The sequence below is a fragment of the Eriocheir sinensis genome, chromosome 24 (genome assembly GCF_024679095.1).
Source record: "Eriocheir sinensis breed Jianghai 21 chromosome 24, ASM2467909v1, whole genome shotgun sequence".
In the NCBI taxonomy this organism is placed as follows: Eukaryota; Metazoa; Arthropoda; class Malacostraca; order Decapoda; family Varunidae; genus Eriocheir; species Eriocheir sinensis.
In genome coordinates this window covers 11,816,970-11,844,469 of record NC_066532.1, presented here as the reverse complement: position 1 = coordinate 11,844,469, position 27,500 = coordinate 11,816,970, and the positions used below count along the sequence as shown (strand labels likewise).

General features: G+C 45.1%; 1 protein-coding gene across 1 annotated transcript in view; it reads left to right on the top strand.

The window, feature by feature from the left end:
• The window catches only part of LOC127003122 (uncharacterized), a 55,239-nt gene that overhangs the window by 6,854 nt on the left and 20,885 nt on the right, over window positions 1-27,500 (top strand). Inside the window, exons 2-5 of the mRNA XM_050869529.1 lie at window positions 13,359-13,545; window positions 18,622-18,752; window positions 20,584-20,694; window positions 21,051-21,239. Of these exons, the coding sequence (XP_050725486.1) occupies window positions 13,485-13,545; window positions 18,622-18,752; window positions 20,584-20,694; window positions 21,051-21,239 (492 nt within the window). The 5' untranslated portion in view covers window positions 13,359-13,484. The remainder of the gene's footprint in view (window positions 1-13,358; window positions 13,546-18,621; window positions 18,753-20,583; window positions 20,695-21,050; window positions 21,240-27,500) is intronic.

Sequence of the window (27,500 nt, the reverse complement as noted above, 5' to 3'; positions counted from 1 at the left end):
TCGTGGTTTTTTTTCCATTGACAATTGTATGCCTAATTCGTGGTGATACTAAATAATAATAATAATAATAATACATTGATATCCTACTATAACACTGCTCGGTCACCTACCAGTGATCGCGACCTCGCGATATACAAAAATCTAACTAGCAGTCTAGATACCATTAATATACATAGTGGGATCCTGTTAAGCAGACTGCCTATGATACAATTACAATAAAACACTGGCTATGTAAGAACATTTGTGTAGTAATAATACAAATAGTGAGAGGTAAAACACAACGTGTATGACATGAAACACAAGAAATCTCTCAAAAGAAAAATATAAGGACACATGTATAAGTAGCTATCAACTGGCATAGTTACAGACAATGAAACGTTCATCTAGCTCCTAAAAAAAAAAAATACAGTAGTGAAACATAGTACAATGTTAAGTATAGGAGCAGGGGAATGCCAGGTTTCTGTCATTTGACTTGCTTGAGAAAAGGAAAAACTACCTTGCCAGTGGCCTCCCTGCATTCAGTCGACGTGTCTGCACAACCAAATAATCGTGCAGGACAGAGTTCCTCCTAATAAGGTAGCACATGACGACGAGACTGACGAACATCAGAAATATTGGTACAAAAAATCCAGGGTACAAGTAGGGGAGATGCAAGTATTCAGGCAGCATTTCCTCCAGTGTTTCCGCAAACTCTGTTTGGTTTGTGAAAGACAATGAATTAAGGGAATTAGTCACATAAGAGATGCTGGAGAAGTGAATGTTATCGAGAGACCGTAGAGGAAACACTCGATGGGAAATATTGGCCGTGAAAACCAGACGGATCCGGGACGGGTACGTTGTTGTTAGTGGAGTGGATATAGCATGCTTCCGCTATGGCATAGTGACCAGTAACCCGTTGATAAGTGGTACCCTCCCGGCAGATGACTGATACATAGAAGGACTGAGGGAAATATAAATAATGCAGACCCTGAAAGTTCTTATGGAAAACAGGTGTTGGTGGTAGCTGCTTGTAAGGGCACAGGGAAATAGCGTCAGACGCGTTCACCCGGGTGAGGGCGATCTCGCATACCCCTCCCCGAACTAGTAGGAAGGCAAAGAGAGACGCAGAGCAATAGAATCGCCTGAAGACCGTCTCCTTGCAATATTGCAAGAGTGAGTAGCTACCCGTTGAATACAGAGCGAAATCCTTCGCGACTAGAACAAGAGACGGGGACGTGTCCAGGGCTAACACACTGTCCGAAGCGGAAAAAAGGAACGGGACAATTTCGTGTGCCTCAAACACGTCCGCCGTCTGAAATGGAACATGAATGATTATGACATCGGGCTGGACTCAATTAAGGGGTAAAAATATTGACTCATGTCTGGGTTGAATAAAGGTGTGAGGCTATAATTTTGATACCCGATATGGACAGTCGTTCTCAAATCGTATAGAGGGAACACGGCAGGTGTGACTATACCGTGCGCTGCATCAACCATGTTGCTAATAACCTGCTGATTTGCCGTTGCGACAGAGTTAATGACGTTTTCCAATACATGCAAGGCCTGATCTAGGAGGATAAACTGATTCACCTGGTCGATCTGCTTGACAACTATGTTGATAACTTCTACCATCGTATTTGTTTGCTCTAGCAGTTCCTCAATGTGAGTATGCAACCGCGCAAGTTTTCTACAATTGGCGTTGATCACCCTGCGATTTCGGGCAGCAAAGGAAAGTACATGAGCGTAGTGGTCCCGCAAATCGCGCACGTCCTCGTCGGTTGCCGTACCGAAGAGGAACTTTGAGGCGGACCCAACGATGTTGAGCAACCCCCTCTTTACCCGAGAGTGAACTGAGTGAAAACTATAATCCATGTCTACCTCATCAACTTTTCCCCGTAAGAACAGAATCCTATCCTCCAGTAGTTGAAAAAGATTCAGAGAGTTGGTACTAGAAGGTGCCTTTGATTCCCTAGTCTTGGTAGCCCGTATGGCGTCCGCCACGCCGAGTAGTTTTTCTGAGACTATCCTGATTGTGTCTGCGGTGTTGGTCAAGGAAGTATATGGATATTTTACGAGGAGCACATCTTCTATGAGGAAGACCTCTCCTATGTGTGCCGTGAGGGCGCCAGGCTTCAGGTGGATGGGTGTCGTTGCAAGCAGGGAGCCGAGGGACAACAAGATGATCAGAAAACGCAACATCATGACCTGGAAGTGGTGGGAATGAAGTATTTAAACCCGTGGTCTCAAGTTATAGCTATGGGTGTTGGGATTATCTTGTTGAACATTTGACTCTGAGGGGGAATTACCAATATCAAGGTCCAAAGGTGAGGGAATTACTTTCAGACGATCACTGTGAACTTCCAGACTGACTCCACTATTTGACTCTAGAACCTCGAACAGATTTCCCCTGACATTCCGATCAACTCGGTAAGGACCCACAAATTTAGCCCCCAGTTGCGAACTCCCTTCCGCTTGCTTAATCATGACTGTGTCACCCTCTTTTAATTCCACCGGGACGGCCTGTTTGTGTTGTTTTGACATCATTTCAACCTTCGTAGCTTTTAACGTACACCTAACCTCTGAGTGTATCTTGGAAAACATATGCATCTGCTGTTGTGCGTACCTATCAATGTTGTAGAAAGGTTGTTGTGGTTTTGTTAGGAAGTCGTACGGAAAACGTTTCTCCACCCCATATAAGATGTAGTAGGGAGACTTCCCCGTAGAGTCTTTTACCGACGTATTTATGGAAGCGGCTATATGCGATAGCCAATCCTCCCAGTTATCGTGGAGATCGTTCACGATAGGCCTGAGGACCTGTAAGATTTTCCTATTAGCCCTCTCCGCCAACCCATTAGCAGCTGGGTGGTAAGCTGTGATGAAGGATTGCGTGATGTTAAACTGAGCGCATATTTCGCTCAATACTGTGTTCCTAAACTCGGTGCCATTGTCACTCAAAAGAATTCGAGGAGACGAATGTAGACACAACACGTGAGTCACGAGGGCATGGGCCACGCGTAAGGCTGTCTTGTCCTTGAGAGGCGCTAGAACTAGAAACCTAGAGAACTGGTCGACGCACACCAATAAGTAGGGCGAACCATGTTGGCTCTGGGGGAGCTGTAATAAGTCTATATTAACAACATCCCATGGCGCCTCTGGTACTGGGTTTTGTAACATAGGCGCTGGTCCTTTTACGAACCCCTTGTGCTTAGCACAAACGACGCAATGTGCGACATGTTTTTCTACATCAACCCGTATAATGTGGGTCAGTAGAATTTTCGTCTGGTGAGAGATAGCGTCTTGTCTCTTCCCGGGTGACCCGCAATTGGTGTGTCATGGACCAACTTAAGCGTCACGGGGACGTATTTGTCTGGGATGACCAGTTGTTCTATAGGTACAGGTTTGGTTGACCATGACCTACAAAGGAGGTTGTCCTCTGATAGGAAGAATTGTGAAAAAGGAACTGTCAATTCAGAAAGGTTTGTTTCGTCTCCCGACTCTAGGGCGTAAATTAATCTCTTCCACACCGGGTGGTCTCGCTGAGCAGTGTGTAACTCAGGTGAAGTGAAGTTGTGGATGACCTCTGGGGTGGTAATCGCGCCTATCGGAATATTTCGAGATAAGGCATCTGCGACCACATTTGTTTTCCCGGTGACATATTCTATCTCCGGATTGTATGCTTGGATCGTTAAAAACCATCTTGCCAGACGACCGTGTAGGTTTTTTCCCTCGAAAAGATCAGTTATGGCCGCGTGATCCGTATACACCACAATTTTGTACCCAACACTATGTCTCGAAAATGCTTCAGAGCCCACACAGTGGCAAGAGCCTCTAGGTGGGTAACAGAATAGTTCTTTTCCGGAGCTGTTAGAACTCGACTGGCGAACGCTATTACATGCTTTTTGCCGGACTTATCTGTTTGCATAGGAGCGGCTCCTAGTCCACTAGCCGAAGCGTCGGTACAAAGCTGAAAGGGGTCCTTGAAATCCGGAAAGACAAGGACCGGAGCCTTCTTTAAATCCTCAAAGCTCGTTTATTGAGCTGGGAGCCACTGAAATGGTACGTCTTTCTTTAATAAATGGGTTAGGGGACTCGCGCGCGCTGCGAAGTCCTTTATGAAAGGCCTGTAATAACCTGCGACTCCCAAGAAAGACCGTACCTTGTCCGCAGACGTTGGCTGAGGGAACTCGGCAATAGCTTTTATGTACTTTGTCGTCCACTGTGTGGATGCCGAATTCGTCCACGACATGCCCCAAGAACTTGATCCGAGGCTTTAAGAATTCACATTTGGTGATTTTGAGCTTTAATCCGACCTCTTGAAGTCTGTGTAGGACTGCTTTTAGTGATTCCATGTGTGCATGCACGTCTTTACTTGCTATGATGATGTCGTCTAAATACACATAGACAGAGTTGCCCAGCAAGTCACCAAAAATACTGTTCATTGTCCTTTGGAAGGTCAAGGGAGCTCCTTTGAGCCCGAATGGCATCCTCGTCCACTCATAGTGACCATGAGGTGTGCTAAAAGCCGTTATTTCCCGGGACTCGGGGGCCATAGGCAGTTGCAAGTAGCCACTGACCAGATCAAGACTCGTAAAGACTTTATTTCCTCTACCGAGACACATCAGAAGATCTCGAAGAACGGAAAGCGGAAAATGATCATCCACGGTCGCGTTGTTCACACGCCGGAAATCAATCACAGGACGATAACAACCGTCTTTCTTTGGAACCAGAAACAAGGGTGAATTCCACGGGGAATTCGATTCTTTGATGACACCTTGTTCTAACATTACCGATATAAGTTGCTGCACAACCTCCCTCTGACTGTGGGGGAGCTTGTACGCATTGATATATACAGGATTGGTATTGGGTTTTAACTTAATGTGGTGTTCAGAACACTGCGTAACTCCAAGCGGCTCGCCAGGTAGAGCAAGAGCCCCCCTATAATGTTCCAGTAGCTGGACTAAGGTTGGCTTAATTTCGGAATAGTGTGCAACTTTCAGAAATGCCTCTAAATTAGCTGTGTCTTGTTCGTGAGAAGCCTGACACGCCGAGGATATGCCTGAGACTTGGGCTGAAGGGTATTCAGCTGGTTCCGGGGCTACATTTCTCCCATACACTAGACACTGGCATAATCTAACACCGTGTTTTAAGGATACAGGGGATCCAGACGTGTTTATTACCAATGCCTCTGCAATACCTCCCTCCTTGACTGTCGCGAGAGTTACATCCACCGTCACGCGGTGTATGTGAGGTGCTCCGTCGATACACACATCACTGCCCGTTGGAGGGGCGTTAGGTAACCGGATTTTAACAAGTTTTGCAGCCCGATCCGGAACTATTTGAGGACCTTCTACGACTGTCGTTACTGTCCGCCACAAGTCTGTAATGTTTTCGTTTGATTTGACCGTAAGAGGTGACACTTGGGCGGTGGCAGACCCTGAGTCATTTTCCCCCTCTGAGGGCGGGATTACAGGTGACATTGGCGATGGATTTACCATCCCCTGTATGCGTCGTCCTTGATACACGATCGCGTTGCTTTCAGGGATTATGGTTATGTGCAGGTCTTTCATGGCGTTTAATCTTAAGATCCCATCCACAGGTAAGGCAAACCTGCTAGAGACATAAAAGAAATCTCGAAAGGGACATACTTTTTCATGTAAGCTGACTGTTAGTGGTACTCGCCCAAGGATTCCCAAAGTGGTGCCCGTCACGCCTACCACATTCAGGTCGTTCTCTTGGAGCGGCCAAGTTTCCCCTCTCGCCTGTCGTGTCAGTGACCTGTAAGCGGAGTCTGAGATTACATTGACTGTCGCACCTGTGTCTACCGCTAAGGTGAGTGTAATTTTGCCCACCTTGCAAGGGAGGGCAATTATGCTTGTCCGCCCCAAAGCGGCAATGACGGAGTCAAGTTGCTCCCAATTAGTATCGTCCGTACGGGATACTTGGATGTACGCCTTGGTGCTGTCACGCAGTCATGCCTTTTTATTCTGAGAAGAGGAGGAGTGTGGTTTACTGTCCGCCGAGGACTTGATCTTCTGTTCCTTCTTGGCCTTTTGTATTGCATAACAACTGTCGGAATCATGAAAACAATTCCCGTGGTCATGGCAAAAGGCAGTCTTCCGCTGATGGTTTGGCCTAGGGTTCCTGTGTGATGAATGATGCCCGCCCCTGTAACCTCCTGATCTCCTATCAGAGCCCTATCGTGAGTGTGTTGATTCCCTACGTTTCGCGAAGCAAGAATGTTCAGAATGTCCTGACTGTTTGCAAAAACTACAGGTGAGAGATGCCTTACTTTGTGCCTGCAATGCTGCGGCTGTTGCGAGGGGTTGATGGTGAGGGTGTTCTTGAACCTTGACTTCTAACTCTGAGACGAAGTCAACCAACTTCCCGCTCGGTTTGAAGGTCAAGGGAAGGGTAGAACGGCGGTTCTTCTCTGAAATATGAAATAAGTAAAAAAACAACTCGAAGGCTGTCTTCACCTGGTGCTTTTGCATACAGCCCCCTGGAAGCCACTGCGCGTCTTCTAGGCTTTTGACACAGTCAACCGCCAGCTGATTTGCCTCAATCATGGCGTCCCAAATCGGCTTTGTTGAGGATTTTTTTTTGGAGGGACTCAACCGTGTGCGCCATCTGTCTAACGATGCTTGGTTTACTCACGCCCCCGAAGATTTTTGTGAAATTCCATTTAAAAACCTCATAGTTTACTCCAATGTCCCCCGAAGCGAACGCTGAGGACTGCATCAAATTTAGTGCCCGAGAGCCTGGAAGTAACTGGGACCGACTGAAAGCGATTTTATCATGATCTTCCGTAATGGAGGAATTTACGATGGCAGACTCACATAGATTTGGAACTGTCTCGCCGAAAAATCCGCCTCGCCGCCAGAGAACTACCGAATACTGGCGTGAGTTGGAATGACCCGAATCGGGGGAGGGGGGAAGTGGGGTGTGGCCCCAGCAGGAGGGGGGGAGGTGGATCGTCAGGCATTTTGATCGGCTGAGTGGGGGTTAAGTATTCAGATGAACCCGGAGGTGAAGGGACTCTTTCCCCTGGAAGTGATGAGTATGTAGTACCTGAACGTAAATCTACAACATTAAGATCATTGGAGTTTGAACCGTGCGCCCCCTCCTCCTCACCTGAAGGCCGAGCCAACTGTTTAAAGGTGCCGCCGAGTTTAGCAAGAGTGTCATTGTTCATACTATGGCTTAAATCAGTTACAGTATAGGAGCATATTTCGATAGCTGTAAATATTAACTAATAAACGTAACGTGTATGAATTAATAGTTTGCGCCGAACCCCTAAAAACAAGAAAGGATGGCTAGCAAGGTGCCTGTTAGACGTAATAGAAGTTAAGGTTATAACGGAATGTCATAATGTTATGGGTATATGAAATAATAATTTTATTAAAAACAGCGGTCTTTTTTTTTTTTTGGGGGGGGGGTAGGAAAAAATTAAGTGAGTATGCCTTTAAGGGGCTGGGTTTCCCCCGAGCGGCGAAGAGAAAACAAAGCAAGGGCACACTGACGAAGATGAACTATGATCAGGGAAATCACAGTTTTACCGCTAGCAGACAATAAGAAAGGATCAATATCGTATGCAAATGAACGTTACTCTCACAATTATGACTGATTAACCCGGTGGCAGCGGGGATCATGTTTCTTAATGGTCCCCCCAAGCGAGAAAAATGAGAAAAAATCACCCCTCACACAAACCATTTTATAATATCAGAGCTGGGCGCGTTACTGGATATCGGGTAGTCCGGTACCGCTCCTCCGCACCTCGAAACACATATAGTCCGTACCTGTACTTCCGCGCCTAAAATTTTTTCACTCGTTCCGGTACCGCACCTCCGCACCTCCGGTACCGTACCCAAAACTATTAAAGCGCGCCTGAAAAATCTAGTCCGTACCTTAAAAAAAAGAAATACAAGGCAATACTGCAGCAGCATTATTATTATCATTGTTATTATTATTATTATTACCATTATTTTTGTTATCATTATTGTCATTTTAACGCATAGAATCTCCACCACCTGAAGTAAAGTAACTACTTTTACACTCATCATAATTATCATACCTCAGTACACATGCAACACCGGGCCGTAAATCTGAATGAGTGACGTCACTCAAGTGGCGGGAAAACATGCCCTGCAGCACAGACCGCGTAAACGACCGGAAGTATTACTGCAGAGCGCGGACTGTTTGTCGTTTTCATTTTTTTTATCCTTGAAAACCTCAGGTGCGGAGGTACGGACTTAAAATACTGCCGTTCCGCACCTGTTACTTCCGCACTTTTGAAAAACTTTCCGCACTTCGGACCTCCGCACCTCGTTTAAAGGTCCGCAGGTCCGGAGGAGCGGAGGTGCGGACAGAGGTACGGAAGTGCCCAGCTCTGATAATATATATCAAAGCATTTGTGATCAGGTTATGTATCATCTATTTTGGCACAAATTTGGCCCGTCGCTGCTACACGGTAAAGCCACAAATTTGTCCCGTCGCTGCTACCGGGTTAACAGTGTTAGATACACAGAAATAAAAAAATCGTGCCTCTGCTCGAAAGAGAATTGGAATAAGCTGAGCCCGGCACATTTTGACCAGAAGGAAATATCCACAAATACCAAGATTAATCAGCTGATGTAGTGTTGAGGGCGAAGAGTGGCAACGCCCTGGGGTACGTGCAGCCTGTGGAGTCGCGTCGGAAGACCTCGGCCGCGGCAGGAGCGGCGGTGAGAGTTGACGGAAGGGCGGACATCCCGACTTGTAATGGCTAGTGGAAACTGCTGACGAGGCGATTTGACTGGCAGTGGACTGGTGCCGGAACACTGCTGCCCGACGTAGGACGGCTGCGGCGTTCTTGTTATATTGAGAGATGGGCAGCGGAAGCAAATAAGGCGACCTGGGTGTGTAACCTCTTGAGAAGACGCCTTGCAGGAACGGTAGTGGTAACTGCTTGCAGTCACCGAGAGATGTCCGCGGTTGCCCTGGTTGTTTGCCGGAAGAGGTTTGGGCCGATGCTCCCGGTAGTGGCGGTGTTGCCGCCCGCTGTGGTGCGAAGGGCATGTGGGTTGTTCCAAGGCCAGTGGGGCGTGCCTCCTCCTGTGGGCGGAGGCCCGAGGGTGTGAATTCTTCTGCGTATCGTGGAGGGCTTCGAGTGAGCTGTGAGTGGCTTGTAGTGCTCGTAGCAGTGCTGGCTTGAAGCGGATGGAGCGGCTTGTATATTGTGGCCCTCGCTTTCGGCTGCGTAGGCCTGTTGGTGGCTCGAGGCTTGACGCCTGTAGAGAGCTTGTAGCTGACGCCTGTAGAGAGCTTGTAGCTGATGCCTGTAGAGAGCTTGTAGCTGGAGCCTGGTGAGTTGCCGCGGACGGCTGGCCTGGGACTCCTTCCTTTCTTCTACGCCTGTCCCCGGAGTTTGTTGGTGAGTTCTCGTGGCTTGGAGCTTGGAGGAGAACGAGGTAGCAAGGGCACAGTCGCGGTGGGGACGGCTGCCAACCAATTATGTAACGCTTCCTGAAGGCGAATATATTCTTAGCCTATATGTACAAGGAGCGTCGGAGCGAGAGCGACTGCCGTTGTATGTCAATCGGACTCTCGTGAAGGAGTGACGAGTTACAGGTTGGAAAATAATTGTTACAACTGGTCACATATGTCAAGGTGACCTCTACGCACGATGAAATGCTTTGTATATAAAACTGAGACGGTAAACACTGACGGATGACATTCCTATAAGGTGGCGTGATCTATCTGTCGTGGGTTTTTTTCCATTGACAATTGTATGCCTAATTCGTGGTGATACTAAATAATAATAATAATAATGATAATAATAATAATAATAATAATAATAATAATAATAATAATAATAATAATAATAATAATAATAATAATAATAATAATAATAATAATACATTGATATCCTGCTATAACAATGAGTGCCCAGGAGGCAGAACAAAGAAGAGCAAGTGAAAGGCCAGGAAAGTGGAATGCTGAGAGAAAGGGTGTATATGTGAGGAATATTAGTGAGTGAAAGGAGAATGAGTTGATGGTTAAGTTGAATAATTTATCCAAAGATGATATTAACCAGGAATTAAAGCAAATATTGATTGACCCTGCACTTTCAACTTTTCCACAACATAAGAAAAAAACATATTAAAAAGAGCAACAATGCCACTGTAAAGGGTTATGACAAACAAAGCTGGAACGTAAGAAAGGAGTACCATAAAGCTAGACATAGATATCATTTGCACAGGAATAGTGTAAACTTTAACAGCATGATTGAGGAAAGCAGAAAATACAAAACAAATCTTAAAAGAATAAAAGACAAGAAGATAAACATAATTAAAGAACTTGAGAAATGCAAAAGTGATGACCCTAAAGAATACTGGAAAATTCTTAATGGTCAGAAAAAGAGCCATCAGATCCCCATTACATTAAATGAATTTACGAGCATTTCAGACAGTTAGTGAGTGATGACAACAATGATAATAATGAAGTAAATATTCTAAATGATCATGAGAATATGGATAATGAACTCTCACCATTACTTAATGACCCTATAACCAACGAAGAGGTTGCTAGAAATATTTAAAAATAAAAAAATAAAACAGTAAATCCCCAACATCTGACATGATATTTATTAAGTGAATACATTAAAATAAAAGTACTCAGCATATTTTGTCCCCCCTCTATGTTAAGTTGTTTAATAAGATGCTTGATACTGGCATCATGCCATCTGAGTGGCTGGTTGGGACAATAATGCCACTTTATAAGAATAAGGGTGACACTCAGGATGTTAACAACTACCGGGGGATCACTTTGCTTAGTTGTATGGGGAAACTGCTTACCTCAATACTTAACGAGAGACTCAATGAATACTCAAATACTAAGTTTATTATTAATGAAACACAAGCAGGTCTTAGGCATGAGTACTCTACACTGGATCATATATTTTTGCTTAAATGTACAATTGATTTCTTCAACTAAAGGAAAAGGAAGCATTTTTGTTTGTTTGTGGACTACAAGAAAGGTTTTGATATGGTGTGGCGTGAAGGTTTGTGGTACAAGTTGGTGAAGGAAAAGGTGAATGTGAAAATATTTAATGTAATCAGAAACATGCATGACAACATCAGGTCTTGTGTCATGCTGAACCAACAGACATCAGATACCTTTGTATGTACTGTAGGGGTAAGGCAGGGAGAAAATTTGTTGCCATTGCTGTTTGATTTTTATATTAATGATACTGAAAGTAAATTGCTTGAAATTAATTGTAATAATGTAGATTTTGGTGATGATTTCTTAAATTCATACCTTTAACTTCTGGTATTAACCTATGCAGATGATACAATTATTGTGTGTGATAATGAGGAGGGAATACAACAAGCCTTTACTGCTTTGAATTTGTACCGTAAGCAATGGAAACTAAAACTTAACTGCAACAAAACAAAAATAGTCATGTTTAGTAGGGGAAGAGCCAACACTGATAACTACAAATTTGAATTTGGAGGTGAAAACATTGAAGTAGTGGAAGACTTTAAGTATCTTGGTGTGTTATTTAATTACAAAGGCAGGTTCCGTAAAGGCGAGCTGGAGCTTCAAGAACAGGCAACACGGGCAATGTATTCACTGATAGGAAAGTGTAGGAAATTTGACTTGCCAGCCGACATCCAAACTGAACTATTTAATACAATGGTATTGCCCGTACTGACCTATGCTTCAGAGATTTGGGGATTTTACAGAGTTAGAGAGTTAGAGTCTTTGCATATGAAATTTTTAAAACAGACATTGGGAGTTCATAAGAATACTGGCAATGACATGGTATATGGTGAACTGGGAGTATTTCCACTTGACATACATATAAAGAGCAGAATGATGGGATATTGGTCTAAAATTATTTTAGGTAAAGATACAAAATTTTGTTCAGTAATGTATCACTGCTTGTTACATTTGGATAGGTTAGGGATATATACTTCTCCATGGTTAGCCTGTGTGTGTGTGTGTGTGTGTGTGTGTGTGTGTGTGTGTGTGTGTGTGTGTGTGTGTGTGTGTATTTATTTATTTCTTGCAATGTGTGTGGGTGGGTGTGGGAGTGGGTGTGGGCGGGTGGGTGGATGTCTTTCTTGCAAAAATGCAATTTTTGGCAGACGGAATCACGCTCCCCATGTATCCAGCTCTCGCCCCCACACACAACTAAGCTCGTAACAGTTATCATTTATGTGTTCCAGCTCTGTGTTATAATGTGTCAGACATCAATAACATCAGTAGAAACATCTCAACTGTTGAACATAAAGTAACACAGCCCGAGGAGCAAGGGACGATGTTCCGTCAGTGTTCCCAGATAGCCTAGCTCGTCACAGTTATCAGTTATGTGTTCCAGCTCTGTGTTATAATGTGTCAGACATCAGTAACATCAGTATAAACATCTCAACTGTTGAAAATATGTGTGTTCTCACGAAATAATTAACATATATTTGATAAAATTGTGTAAATAAAGGGTAAGTAATGACGTCACGGGCTGGCAATACGTGGCCTGGCTGAGCGTGCGCTGTGATTGGTCCTAATTTCCCGTGGAGACGAGGTGTTCCAGACTTGGCGAATATGCCTCCGGGAGCTCTCTACTACTGCTGCTGCTGCTATTACTGCTGCTGCTGCTGCTGCTATTACTGCTGCTGCTGCTGCTGCTATTACTGCTGCTGCTGCTGCTATTACTGCTGCTGCTGCTGCTGTTACTGCTGCTGCTATTACTGCTGCTGCTGCTGCTATTACTGCTGCTGCTGCTGCTATTACTGCTGCTGCTATTACTGCTGCCTAGGGCCGACCATCAGGCCCCACCCGGATGAAGCCTAGGGCCGACCATCAGGCCCCACCGGGAAGAAGCCTAGGCTCGACCATCAGGCCCCACCGGGAAGGAGCCTAGGCCCGACCATCAGGCCCAACCGGGAAGAAGCCTACCGGCGCAATAGGCCGCGACGTAAAAAAAAAAAAAAGTAGTAGCAGCAACAGTTGTAGCAGCAGCAGCAGCAGCAGTAGTAGTAGTAGTAGTAGTAGTAGCAATAGTAGTAGTAGTAGCAGTAGTTGTAGTAGTAGCAGTAACAGTAGCAGCAGCAGCAGCAGTCGTAGTAGTAGTAGTAGTAGCAGTAGTAGTAGTAGTAGTAGTAGTAGTAGAAGTAGTAGTAGTGGTCTTTGTAGTAGTAGTAGTAGTAGTAGTAGTAGTTGTAGTAGTAGTTGTAGTAGTAGCAGTAACAGTAGCAACAGTAGCAGAAGCAGTAATAACAGTAGTAGCAGTAGGAGTAGTAGCAGCAGCAGCAGCAGCAGCAGCAGTAATAGTAGTCCTACAAGTAATAATACAATAAGATTTATGAAACTTCCACTCGCCATGACATCCTTCTTCCCAGGTCTTGGCGTCATCACTCGTGTCTAGGAAGAAGGAAGAGGAGACTGAAAAAACAACAGAATAGAGAAAGGAAAAGAAAACCCAGACCCACACCCACACGGACCACGCGAGGGGAAGCCCCACCACCATGCCATCCGCCGTCTGCTTTCTGCTCCTGCTACCGCTGCTAGCACTCCTTCCCAAGCCAGGTAAAAGGAAGGCACAGCGTTTACGGCATAGGAAGAAGTCTTTACAAATTGGGGGCGCGGCGGCGAGGGCGGCGGTCATATTGCTTGCCCCAGTTTAATTGAGAAATGGCGCCAGAATTTTTTTTTTTTTATTTATTCATGGGAATGTCATGAGACTTTCTTTGTTTTTAATATATCTATCAGCATTTTTAGAGGAGGTATGTTGTTATGTTTTGTTGTTGTTATGAGAGTTTTTGAATAGTTTTGTTGGGAAAGTATTGCTAGTTTTTTTGTTTGTTTGTTTGTCTGTTTGTGTATGCGTTTTGAATGTGCCTATCAGCATTTTTAGCGTGGGTATTTGTCTTTTTTTTTATTCTATTGTATGTCCTCATCGGGTTGTCTCTGGAAGAAGCAATCCTAAGTGGAGAAGGCAAGGGGACGCCTACAGAGTTCGTGGCTTGAGCAAGTCGATAAATCCTTCCAGGAGGTACTGAGACTGGGAGACTCGCCCGGAGGGATCCGCGGACCTGGTGTCATGGGGTGAGAGAGGCGACGCGCCCCACGGCGCATGCCACCACTGATTGATTTGTATTAACGAAATGATTACAAGACTTTTCGATTAGTTTTGTATTAGGGAATTAGGTATTGTTTGTTTGTTTTTTGATTGATTGAGTGTGTGTGTGTGTGTGTGTGTGTGTGTGTGTGTGTGTGTGTGTGTGTGTGTGTGTGTGTGTGTGTGTGTGTGTTTCTGACCTTTTTTTTTTGAGGAGGAAAGATTAGTTCAAGTTGGATCGGTTGGGATGGCTTTAGTTTGGTTAAGTTGGGTTTGGTTCGGTTGGCTTGGATTCGGTTCGGTTGAGTTTGGTTTGGTTTGGTTGGCTTGGGTTCGGTTCGGTTGAGTTGGGTTTGGTTCGATTGAGTTGGGTTGAGTTCAGATGGGTTTGGTTTGGTTCGGTTGAGTTGGGTTTGGTTCGGTTGAGTTGGGTTTGGTTCGATTGAGTTGGGTTGAGTTCAGATGGGTTTGGTTCGGTTCGGCTGGGTTGGGTTTGGTTCGGTTGAGTTCGGTTGATTTTGGTTTGGTTCGATTGAGTTGGGTTTGGTTCGGTTGATTTGGGTTTGGTTCGGTTGGTTTGGATTTGGTTGGGTTGAGTTGGGTTGAGTTCGGCTGGGTTTTATTTGGTTCGGTTGAGTTAAGTTTGGAGAGCGCTGGGCAGATGTCTACGGCCAAAATATCTTTTTTAAATTTCTGAGTAGAATTCGGCGACAGTTGGCAAGGCTACCGCCAAGACAGTCGGGAAGACCGTTGGGAATACCGTCGGCCAACTCCTTGGCAACTGTTGGCCAGCTGGTCGGTCATCCAGCTCACAGACAGTCTTGGCGAAAGTCGGTGATCATCTGCACGAATGTCCTCAAGACCGTCTGCGACTGTCGGCCAATCGGTTGTCAGAATCGTGGTTGTCGTAGACATGGCGCTATATAAAAAAAAAAAAAATGACCGTTGAGACTTGTCGAGACTAATTACCAGGATGTCGCCGACGTGCTGGCAACTAGTTGACCGAATGTCCTTGATAGGCGACGACCGTCGGCAATCTTACTAGCCGACACCAAGACAAAAAAATATCTCCCCTCATTCTTGAAGCGTCGTAGCTGACTAGTCAAATCCATAAGGCGCTGGGTAGTTGCGGCCCAAAACCGCCACAGGGTGAATGGGGCATTAGGCCCACCAAAGACTCTTCCCGTGTCCTCATTTTCCGTTCCTTTCTTGTCTCATTATCACCAGATAGTAGTTTAGCATGCTGTTTAAAGACAAATTCTCTTAATTTCAATACCACACTATATACACGCAACACACACACCAAATCCTAAAAAAATATATAAATAAATAACGCTGACTAAAAAAGCAGCCTCGGAGTCCCCGTCTGGAGGGGGGGATACAAATTCCCCCAGAGTGGACTCCCCCTTTGGCTTCCGGCCTGAGATGTGTCTTGATAACTCTTCAAACTTTTTCTTTATTAACTTTTGCAACATTCGCCGTCTTTGTTTCAATTTCCATTCTGCGGAACACCATTCTTCTCCTCTAAACTTCACCTCTTCCACCGAAACACAGGTTTCAGAGGCCACTGACTAATCTCTACTCCGTTATCTTCTACAACCTTTATCCTATATTTGAATTCAAAATTTGATGGTGCGTCTACAAACGCAACATCATTTGCTCTCGTGCCTACGAACTACTGTAGATTCTTCATAACTGTACACCATTTGGCTAAGACTTGATTGTCATTCTATTACTATACAGATCTGGGATGTTTATCCCTCACCTGACTCTACCAACTACGTAAAGTTATTTGACTATTTGAACTCAAAAGTGGAGCACATCTTGATTTACTCTTCTTTTGCTGAAATTTCCATCTTAGGAAATTTTGACTTTCATCCTTTTTTCACTGACTAACCTGGTGAGCAAGTCTACAACTAACTTTCCTCAATGATTCAGAGAAGTTGGTTCAGCACATTACCCGTATTACCGACCTCACTGGACATACGCCCAACATTCTAGACCTTCCTAATCTCTGATCCTTCAGCTTATTCAATTAAACTTTCATCTGAATTGGGCTCCTTCACAACCTTACTTCCGTATTCTGTCCTATCTCTCCTGTACATCCTCAGGACCCGCCAAATAAAAGATGCGGGGTTTTTTTGTCATTTTGCTTTAAATCTGTGGGACGACCTGAGGATGTACGTACTTTTCCGATTACCCGTGGAATGATTACTGCCTCCAGGAAAGATACCCCTCTGTGTGTGCCCAGCGCATTTCGAAAGTGATTGTCTCTGGAATAGAGGTACATATTTCTCGCACTCTCTCTACACCTCATACTAAAAGGTCCTGGTTCAATCACGCTTGTTTTCGTGTTATCAAAGACAGAGAGGCAGCTAACAAAAGATACCAGAGCCTTCGCACACCTGCTAATCACGATCTTTTACTTTCTGCCAGTTAATTATGCCAAAGCTGTTCTTCGACTCACCAAAACTCCTTCATCAGCAGTATATGCTAACATCTTGCTTTCTCTAATTTTTCCAGGGACTTCTGGCATCTAACCAAAAATATATCTAAGAAATTCATATCTTCATCCTGATGGCAGCGCAGCTGTCACATATATCTCTAAGGCTGAAGTCTTTGCTCAAACCTCTAAAAACTCCACTCTGGGTGATTCAGGGAATATTCCTCCTACTCTTCTCCCTTCTGACTCCATTATGCCTGTTATTAAGAATTTTAGGAATAATGTTTTTAGTGCCCTCAATCTTCAGAAGGTTTAGGGACCCAACTGAGTGCCTCCAATTGTTCTTAAAAACTGTGACCCAGTGTTGACACTCTGTTAAAACTCTTTCGTTTCTGCCTTTCAACATCTACCTTTCCTTCCTGCTATGAGTACGCCTTCCTTCAGCCTGTGCCTAAGAAGGGTAACCGTTCCATTCCCTCAAACTACCATCCTATAGCTTTACTTTCTCGTCTTTCTAAATCTTTTGAAACAATCCTTAACATGAAATTTCTTAAGCAACAATCAATCTGTAACCTTCTTTCTGATCGCCACTACGGGTTCCGCAAGTGACGTTCTACTGGAGATTTTGCTTTATTAACTGACTTTTGGTTATCCTCTTTCAGCCGTTTCGGTGAAACTTTTGCTGTTGCCTTAGACATCTCAAAAGCTTTTGACAGTCTGGCACATATCTTTCCTTTTGAAACTACCCTCCAACAGATTTTATCCCTCTCTCTCTGTACTTTCAGTTTCAGTTTCCCTTCTGGCTGATCTATCTCTGCTGTGGTAGACGGTCACTGTTCTTCCCCCAAACCTATGAACAGACTCAGAACAGTGATGTACCGGACGGCTCTGTCTTATCTCTCATTCTTTTTCATTTGTGCTCTGATGATCTTTACCCCCCCAAAAAAAGTCCTATCCACTCATACTACGATGACCCTACCCTTCATTACTCAACATCTTTTGACAGAAGACCCTCCAAACAGGATCTACACGAATCGAAGTTGGAGGCCACAGAACGCCTAACTTGAGACCTACTATCATTTTCGATTGGAGCATTAAGAACTTGGTTTCTTTGAATTCCTCAAAAATTCAATTTCCCCTTCTCAGCTCGACACAGTCTTCCAAACACCTATCCCCTATTATTCGACAACACTCATCTGTTACTTTCTTCTGCGCTAAACATTCACGGTCTACCCTTGATTTAAAATCACAACTGGAAACTTCATATCTCCTCTCTTACTAAATCAGGTTCTTCGAGTTTGGGTGTTCTGTATTGTCTCGACCAGTTAATTTCTCCCTCCCAGACGCCATACATATGCAGGAGCCTTGTTCGCCCTCGTATGGAGTATGCATTTCATGTGTATGGGGGCTCCACACATACAGCTCCCCTGAACAGAGTAGAGTCTAAGGCTCTTCGTCTCATCAACTCCTCTCCTTCTACTGATAGTCTTTCTTCTTTTAAATTCCGCCGCCATATTGCATCTCTTTCTATATTCTATGCTATTTTCATGCTGATGGGTCTTTTGAACTTGCTAACTGCATGCCTCTCTCCCTCTCGCGGTCCGGCTGCGCTCGAGTTTCTACTTAAGCTCATCCTGATATTGTAGAAATCCATTATACATGAATATTCTTCCATCCCTTTCACTGGTAAACTCAGGGACAGCCTTCCTACGTCCGTATTTCCTTCTGCCTACGACTTGACCTCTTTCAAGAGATCAAGACACTTTTCCAACCGAAATTGACCTCTAATCTGACCATTCATCTAAACACTCTCTTATAGGGACAGTGATTAGCGGGCATATTTTCTCTCCACCCTTCCCCACTTCTCCACTATTCATTGCATTGTATTGTTCCGTAAATCTTATTAGTATTTTGAATATTTTCCGTTTTATGGCTGCCTACCAATGAATAAACCATTTATCATTATAATTACCATTATTATTATTGATCATACCCCAGCCAGGAATCGAACCACAGCCGCGGCGTGCGCTGCCACCTCCGCCACACGGAGTCTTTAATCGTCCTTCCTACATCCTCTTTCCTCCCCCTTCTTTCTTCTCAGGCAGCTGCTCCTGCGGGGACGCTTTTCAGTTGCAGTGTCATTCGAGCGACCACTGTGTGTGGATCTGGGAAATCTGTGACGGGATCAATGACTGCGAGGACAACTCGGACGAGGAGGAGGGGCTCTGCCGGGTGAGTGAGTGCGGGGATGGGGCCTTGTCGCCACCTACTGCCAGCCTCGATCTAGCTGCAACAACAATAACGAGGCCCCTGTTCCCAAAACAAATATTTTCAAAGGTCACAAAGGAGATTAGTCAGCCTATCAGTAATGTTTCTCACGTTCATGGTACAGAAGCCTTGTCAGACTCTCAGTAGATACATAAAACTATCCATATAGGTACACACAACCTCTAGGAAAGCCTTATCAGTGAGTACGTGACCCCGAAACGTTTCAGGATACGGGCCTTGGCTCTCACTGTTCAATACTCACCAAGTGGGTTTTGGTCTGATAGTGGCCCACCAACCTCCAGTCTGAGTGCTGACCGTGGTGATGACTTGGGAGTGGTGACGGAGAGCTTCTGAATAGTGAGTACCAATGTTAGAAGTTGTGGGGACCATCCTGGCTGCGTTCCGTACTCCCCGACCAGGACCTTCTTACGGCTACGGAAACAGCTCAAGGACACAAAAAAGGCAAAACACAAGAGAATGAGTGGCCAGGAGAGTGTCAATTTCAGATGGAGAGGTGTCTTGATACTCCCCTCTTGAAGGAGTTCAAGTCGTATACGCAGAAGAAAATACAGACAAAAGAAAGCAGTTAAAGCGTATATTAGAAGTGATGAAAGAATTGAACTTTTTTTTTTTTTTTTACGTGTTCTTGAGGGGCCTGGATGGTAGTCGGCCCCAGCCCGTCATGGCGCAGGCAAGTATTTATAGTGGCGCCATCTTTTCTTGGCAAATGGATTTGGGTAGCACAAAGATGAGCGAGGGTAGATAGTCGTGTGCAGCGGGGCCACGGGGGGGGTGGGGTTAGAGGTGTGCAGTTAAGTCAGCAAGTTCAGGAGAGCAGTCAGCATGAAAACATCAAAAGAAGGTAGAAAGCGATGCAACATGGCAGCGGAGGTTAAGAGGTAGAGGTGAGAAGGGGGAGAGTTCATGAGACGAAAAGCCTTTCCCTCCACTGTCCAAAAGGACTGCGTGTGGAGCCCCTCACACCTGAGATGCGAACAGCATAATGAGGGCGGAGAATGCCTCTGTATATGGAGTGCATCTGTGCGAGGTAAAAGAACTGGCGGACACGATACAAAACGCCCTACCTTGAGGAAGCAGATTTACCAGATGAGATGAAATGTGAGGTTTCCAATTAAGATTTTGAGTTACGGAAAAACAGAATGTTTAGTGTTAAAGAAGGAAATAGGTGACTGACATCAAAGAATAAGGGATGGGTGTTTGCAAGATTAAGTCGGGTTGACATGTGAAGATTTTGAGCTTTTAAGGCATTGAAGGAAACCTTCCTTCCGCCCCATGTAGAAATAACTGTAGTCACGCGTTCTTCAGCGTCCAGCCTTGAGTCCTGTAATTCCTGTAGGGAGGGACTTGTGTTAAAAGACGTTGAGGAGTGCAGAGTAGAGTCATCGGTGGAGGAGTGGATGGAACAGACTTGTGGATGATCATCAGTCAACAACAAAAAGAGACAGAACATAGCCTTGCGGAACGATCTTAATGTCATAAGAACATAAGAACATAAAAACGTAGGAGTCTGCAAGAGGCCGGTGTCATATTGTATAAGTACTCCCCAAAAATAAGTACTCCCCGGTACAAATTCCTTATGGTAAAAGTAATCCCCCAGCCATTATTCCACATGGGAAATGTACTCCCTATTGTGAAATAAGTACTCCCCCCCACTTAGCAGGATTAGGAGGCACTGAGACATTTAAATTATCAACAAATTGTATGATAGCCCTCTCCAAATGCCTCATCAATAACCATCAATTACCACTCCCCGACTCTCCCCTTCACACCGAAGCTACGAGGCGTAGTGGACGAAGCTACGAGGCGTAGTGGAGGAAGGCAGCCGAGGCACACGTTCCCATTTCATTGTCATTGTAAGTACTATTTTGCACCACGGGAGACAAGTGTTTGTTTACGAGGTTGTGTTTTGTGTTTCGTGTTTTTTTCTTTTGTTTGCACCAGTGATCCTTTTTGATTTTGTATGTAATATTGTGTTATCTTGCTCAAATTAATAGTAAATAAATTGCCCAGATCACTATCGGATGACTACACGGTGTTAAATATAATGGGATACATTTGTTTTTCCTTCTTCTAGTCATCTTATATGCCTGCGTAAGTTACCCACCTCTCTTCAAAATTAATCCCCTAGACTCAAACTAGTAACTTGTTTATGAGAACTGTCATCAGCAATCCCTGGTCGTTAGTGTGTAATTGATGTAAGGTTGAACTTTACTTTACAGCTTGCTGTCAGTGTCCTAAGAGTTGTTGACAATGCCGCACGTGTCATTTGACTCCATATATGATTATCTTATGAAGGGTGTGTGGCCCCCTAGTGTATGTACCAAAGGCGAAAAAGCCAACTTCCGCAAGGCATGTAGGCCCTTTGCAGTAAAGGATGAAGAGCTATTCTACAAGAAGGTAAAAAATGACGAGACTGGAGAGAAAGTGGAGGTAAGATAAGCAGACCTGTATTATTGTTGTCTATTGGTAATTTTTATCAAAATGATGAGTGTGATATGACAATATAAAGTCGTGGCCCAGTGTTTTTCCATTGGTGCTTGCTGTCTCCCCTACCGATGAATTATGTTTCTAATAATAAACCAAACTTATTTGCTGGCTTACACACACACACACACACACACACACACACACGCGCACCTCAGCCGGGGTCGGTTGTGTGACCTGAGCGCTCCGTGTAGCCGCTAAAGGGTCGCCTGTGATCCTCCTCACCCGCATCTTCATCCTCACCGTCACCACTACACTTTCCCCCGCCCAATCCTACAGTCACCTACACCATCATCGGACAGTGCAGTGCAGTGCAGTATGGCTTACCGCTACTCTCTACACTTCTTTCGCTTCCTCAGGCGTGGAGCTGGATACCCCCCCTCACAGGCCATCGACACACTAAAAACACTGAACTTATTTCGTAGCCGTGGCCGCCGGGCAGGGTGCTGTGTTCAGTGAGCCATCAATACTGTTACGAGTGTACGCCCAGTGACTAATACAGTAAAGCATAGCGAGTACAAACACTTTGAAGTGCCGCGCGTGTGGTACAACCTCCCCTCAGTGCTGATGTCCAACGTCACCTCCCTGAACAACAAGCTCGACGAGGTTATTACCACAGTGAGAACCATCAACCCGGACATAGTTGCAATAACGGAACCCTGGCAAGTGACCCCAGAGCTGTGCCAGGTGGACGGGTACAGTCTGTTTTCCCGCATCAGAGAGGCCAGGAGAGGCGGTGGAGTACTAGTGTGGTGCCGAAACACTTTCAACCCCTCAGTGCTCGATGTGGACGTTCCCGATGAGGTGGGGGCAATGTGGATCAAAGCCACCCCCTCCCGCCACCCCCGCCAGGTTGACACCATCATACTATGTACAGTGTACCATCCACCCTGCTCTCCCTCCGGCCCGGCTTTAGTGAACCATCTCATCAATACAGTGGACGCTACACGTGTTAGATACCCCGGCGCAAAGTTCGTGTTGTGTGGGAACTTCAATGAACTAGACATTGCGGACGTTACCAGCCACCTGTGCCTCACACAACTTGTTAATTTTCCCACGCACGATAGGAACATGCTGGACCTTATCCTCACTGACCTGACTGACTGGTACTCCCCCCCTCAGCCCCTCCCCCCCATGGGCCGAAGCAATCACGCCTCAGTCCTGTGGACGCCCTCCTCTACCATCTCACGGAGGTGCGAAACGGCCAAGAGGACCACCCGCCCGACACCTGACTCCAAGATTAGGCAGTTTGGGCAGTGGTTGGTGGGCTATCCTTGGGTCGAGGTCCTTACCGTTCGTGACGTCACGGAAAAGTGGAACAACTACCTCACCACCATCACTCAGGCGTATCACCACTTCTTCCCCACCAAGACACAACACACCCACCCAGCCGACCTGCCTTGGATGACCTCCAGGATTAAGGCCTTAATGCAGCAAAGGAACGGCGCCTTCCACACGGACCGAACAAGATACAGGGCCCTTCGCAACACAGTCATCAGGGAAATCGCAGTGGCGAAGGAGTACTACCCCCAAGAACTACAACACCTGGAGGGCAACAACACCAGCAAGTTGTTCTCCAAGATTTGCCATTTGTGTGGTCTGGGCAACCCGTCGTCGGCTTTCCCTTTTCTCCCCTCCTCCTCCTCCCCCCTTGAGATAGATGAACTGATTAACTCTCACTTTTCCTCCATCTGTCAAACCCTTCCCCCCCTAGACCTTGCCTCCCTCCCCGTCTATTCCTCCCTCTGTGGAGGAGTTTCAAGTTGCCGAAAAGCTCAGATCTCTCAAACTCAAAAGGTCTACCACACCTCTAGATTCACCCATAAAGCTTTATCAGGAGTTTTCCTATGAACGTGCTACCCCCCTTGCCTCCATCATAAATGCCTCCCTCACTCAGAGTAAATGCCCCACAGACTGGAAAACCTCATTCGTCACTCCCATCCCCAGAGTCACCAACCCCACCTCACTTAATGAACTAAGACCCATTGCCATCACTCCAATCCCGAGCCTGCTTTGTGAAGACTTTGTATTTAGCTGGGCATATGATACTATTCATTACAATATTGATCAGAGGCAGTTCGGCAACGTTAGAGCCTCCTCCACAACACATTGCCTCATTAGTTTCCTTGATTTCATTCTAAAAAACCTGGAAACCAGAAAAACTTCCTCTGCCCTCGCCTTTATTGACTTTCGGAAAGCCTTCGACCTGGTTGACCACACCACTGTCATCACCAAGGCCATAAACATCGGCCTACCATCCCACTTGACATCCTGGCTGGCGGACTTCCTGACGCACCGGCACCAAGCTGTGCGTCATCAGGGCAGCACATCCACCCTCCAGCCCCTCTCTGCTGGGGTGCCACAAGGGACGCGCATGGGGCCTCTTTGTTTCCTTATTCTGATCAACAATGCATTGTTAGACGCCGCTCATCGCTGGAAGTACGTGGATGATTCTACAGTGGGCATCTCCATCAACCACACAGCCCCTGACTACACGCCCCTCAACACATTCTGGACCGACTGCAGAGCTGGACGCAAGACAACCACGTCACCACCAACACCAACAAGACGGTGGTGATGCATTTTCACACCTCCACCACTGCCATCCCACCGCCAGCCCTGGAGGTTGGCCCTCACCAGCTGCAGGTGGTTGAATCCACCAAACTACTTGGAGTCACCCTGGACAGCAAGCTGAGCTGGGGCAAGCACGTCACCACCATCATCAGGGCGGCTTCCTACAAACTTTTCATGCTGAGGCGCATGAAAGCACTGGGAGCCCCCCAAAGGTCGCTCAAGGACCTGTACACCACCTTCATCCTTCCCAGACTCCTCTACGCCTCTCCTGCTTGGGCTTCCTCCATCAATAAGACCCAGCAACGCCAATTAGAGAGAGTGCAAAGACGTGCATGCAGACAGATTCTGGGCAATTCTTACACTAACTACGAGCATGCACTCACCCAGCTGAATATGCCCACCCTACAGGACCGATACCAGACAGACCTGACCAAATTCGGCAACTCCCTCCTCCACAATCCCCGTCATAGAGATCTACTCCCACCCGCCCTCCCTCCCCCCACTAGACCCACAAGACACCACAATATTCTCGTCCCGGTCAAAACTCTCACGGACAGACATCGGCTTAGTGCGATACCGACGCTTGTGAGGGTCATTAACACCTCCATGATCACATGACCCCTCCACTCCAACACACACACACACACACACACACCACCCTTCCCCACTTTCCCCATTACTCACCACATGTAACTCATTGTATGGTATTTTTGTGTATTTTCAGCCTTATGGCTGCCTACAAATGAATAAACCATTTATTATTATTATTATTATTATTATTATTATTATTATTATTATTATTATTACACACACACACACACACACACACACACACACACACATGCCTCATATGCTTTCTAATATTTTTTTTCCCAGCTGCTGTTACGAGTGCTCACAACAAAGACGGAACAACAACGAGCAATTCGATGTGCACACGAAGGCCTTGGTACCAGTATTGAAAGTAAAAGTATGAGTGGACATCGGGGAATAACGGCAATGACAAATGCTCTAAACAGAAAATTTTATTGGCGTACAATGGATGCTGATATTAAAGAATATTGCAAGCAGTGCGTGATGTGTCAGAAAGTCAATCCCAAGTGGAGGCAAGAGAAACCTCCCTGACAGAATGTTCCTGTCCCAAAAGCTGTGATGCAACAGATTGGAGTCGACATTGCTTCACTTCCTGAGTGTGATGGATATAATTACTTTATCCTTACAGTAGATTATTTTTCCAAATGGACTGAAGGGGAGCCCTTGAAAGATAAGACAGCAGCTTCAGTGGCCAACTTCCTATTCAAGCTAATATGTCGTCGTTCTTGTGTCAAAATTCAAATCAATAACCAAGGAAGAGAGTTTGTAAACTCTGTGTCTACAGAGTTGCATCGTCTCACTGGAGTCCATCAACGACTGACAAGCGCTTATCTTCCACAAGCAAATGGCCTTGTCGAAAAACAGAATGGGACCATCAAGAGTAAGCTTCTCAAAGTTTTACAAGGAAAGCCTGATGGATGGCCAAGATGTCTTGAGCCCCTGCTATTTGCTCATCGTACAACTGTACATCGATCAACAAAGATGACACCATTTTTCCTAATGTATGGAAGACATCCAATATTGCCTGTAGATGTTGCCAACCTTTTAGATAGTGATTATGCTATACTGATGACAACTCCAATTCTATTCATGAAGATGATAGCAACACTGATGAAGAACTCTGGGAGTTTGATGAAGATGAAGTGATGAAAGTGATGGAAGGAATGCTGAAGATTCAAGAAAAGGCACATGATGCAGCTCATAGCAATATCAAGCTTGCCCAGGCAACACAAAAACAGCAGTATGACAAAAGGCAAGGATTGACTGGTTCTTCCCTTACAGAAGGGCAGCGAGTTTTACTGAAGGATATGTACAGAAAGGACAGGAAAGGTGGTAAGACAGCTTTGCCTTTCAAGGGGCCTTACGTTATCGTACAGATTTAACGACAATCAAGTTTGCAAACTAAAGAATGAAAAAGGTGAAGTTCTTAAGATGAAGCAAAATATTGCTAACTTGAAACCATTCTTTGCTCCTCCCAAAGAAGATTAAAGTCTAGAGGAAGAAAAGGAAACGGAAAAAGAGACAGCTGAAGATGATGTTAAAGTCATCAAGATCCAACAAAAGGCTCCCTGAACTTACAACCCTGTCACTGGTCTTTGGCAGTATCAAAAGGCTGCTCAACTACACTGACTGTTCAGAGCATTCATCGCCCACGGAAAAGAGGATGTTTACTCACCAAGCCAGCAACACTTGAGAGAATGGATGGTGATGGCAATTGTTTCTTTCGGTACATATACTATACAATCTCATGTAGGATACAACTTATGTCAGTGAGAGCTTAAATAGTCTTAATCATGTTTATTCACAAAACCAACAACACTTGAGAGCATGGATGGTAATTAAACTGTCTATTTCAGTACAGTATAGTATACAATAGGCCTTATGTAGGATATAGCTTATGTTAGTGACTCTTTAAAACCCAGTCTTAATGAAACTTTAAACCCAATCTTATTCATGTTTTTTTACAGGGCCATCTCGTCTGCCATTACTGGGGCGCAGTCATCGCGCAGTAAAATTAGGAAGGGTATTATTAACCATATGACAGCAAAAACAGAGGAGTTAAAAAGTCATGTGCAACACGTTGAAGAACATCTGGGTAAGATGACAGCAACCGGTGAATGGGCAACAGATGCTGAGCTATTTGCAGTGGCTTCACTACTTCAAACAGACATAATGCTGTGGTTGCAGAGAGGGCATTGGGCCCTATTTGAACGAAATGTCTTAGAAAAGTATCGTAGTCTAAGCGATTCGAACCTTTGTGATAAACTTGTTATTTACCTACAACACACCAACAGTAACCATTTTGGTTACGTCAAAGGAATTATGTATCATAACTAGAGGTGGACCGTATGTTGACTTTTCAGTATTTACGGATTCGGATGCGGATAGTTATTTTCACTATTTAGCAATTGGATATGTTACTGATCATTTATAGAGGAAAACAAAACTAAAATTTAAGGTAATTTTGTTTAATGGACCTTAAATTGTAGGGGAGTACTTATCCCACGGGGGTCAGTTCATATTCCATATGATATATATACTGGGGAGTGCATATATTATATGGAATAATGACTGGGGGAGTACTTTTATCATATGGAATTTCTACTGGGGAGTACTTTTTTATGGGAGTCCATATTTCATACCACACCTGTCGGCCTGTACAAGGCAGCTCCTTTGAACCTAAGCTCCCGTGTATCTAACCCCACCTAATATCGCTGTCCATGAATTTATCTAATCTATTTTTGAATGTGACAATTGTATTGGCACTCACCACATGACTGCTAAGCCTATTCCACTCATCCACAACCCTGTTAGTAAACCAATTTTTGCCTATGTCCCTGTTGAATCTGAATTTATCCAGTTTAAACCCATTATTTCGTGTCCTACCAGGTTCTCATACCAACAAAACCTTATGAATATCCCCCTTATTAAAGTCCTTCATCCATTTATAAACCTCTATCATGTCTCCACGCACCCTTCGCCTTTCTAGAGAATGCAAGTTTAACTGTTTGAGTCTTTCCTCGTATGGCAAGTTTCTCAACC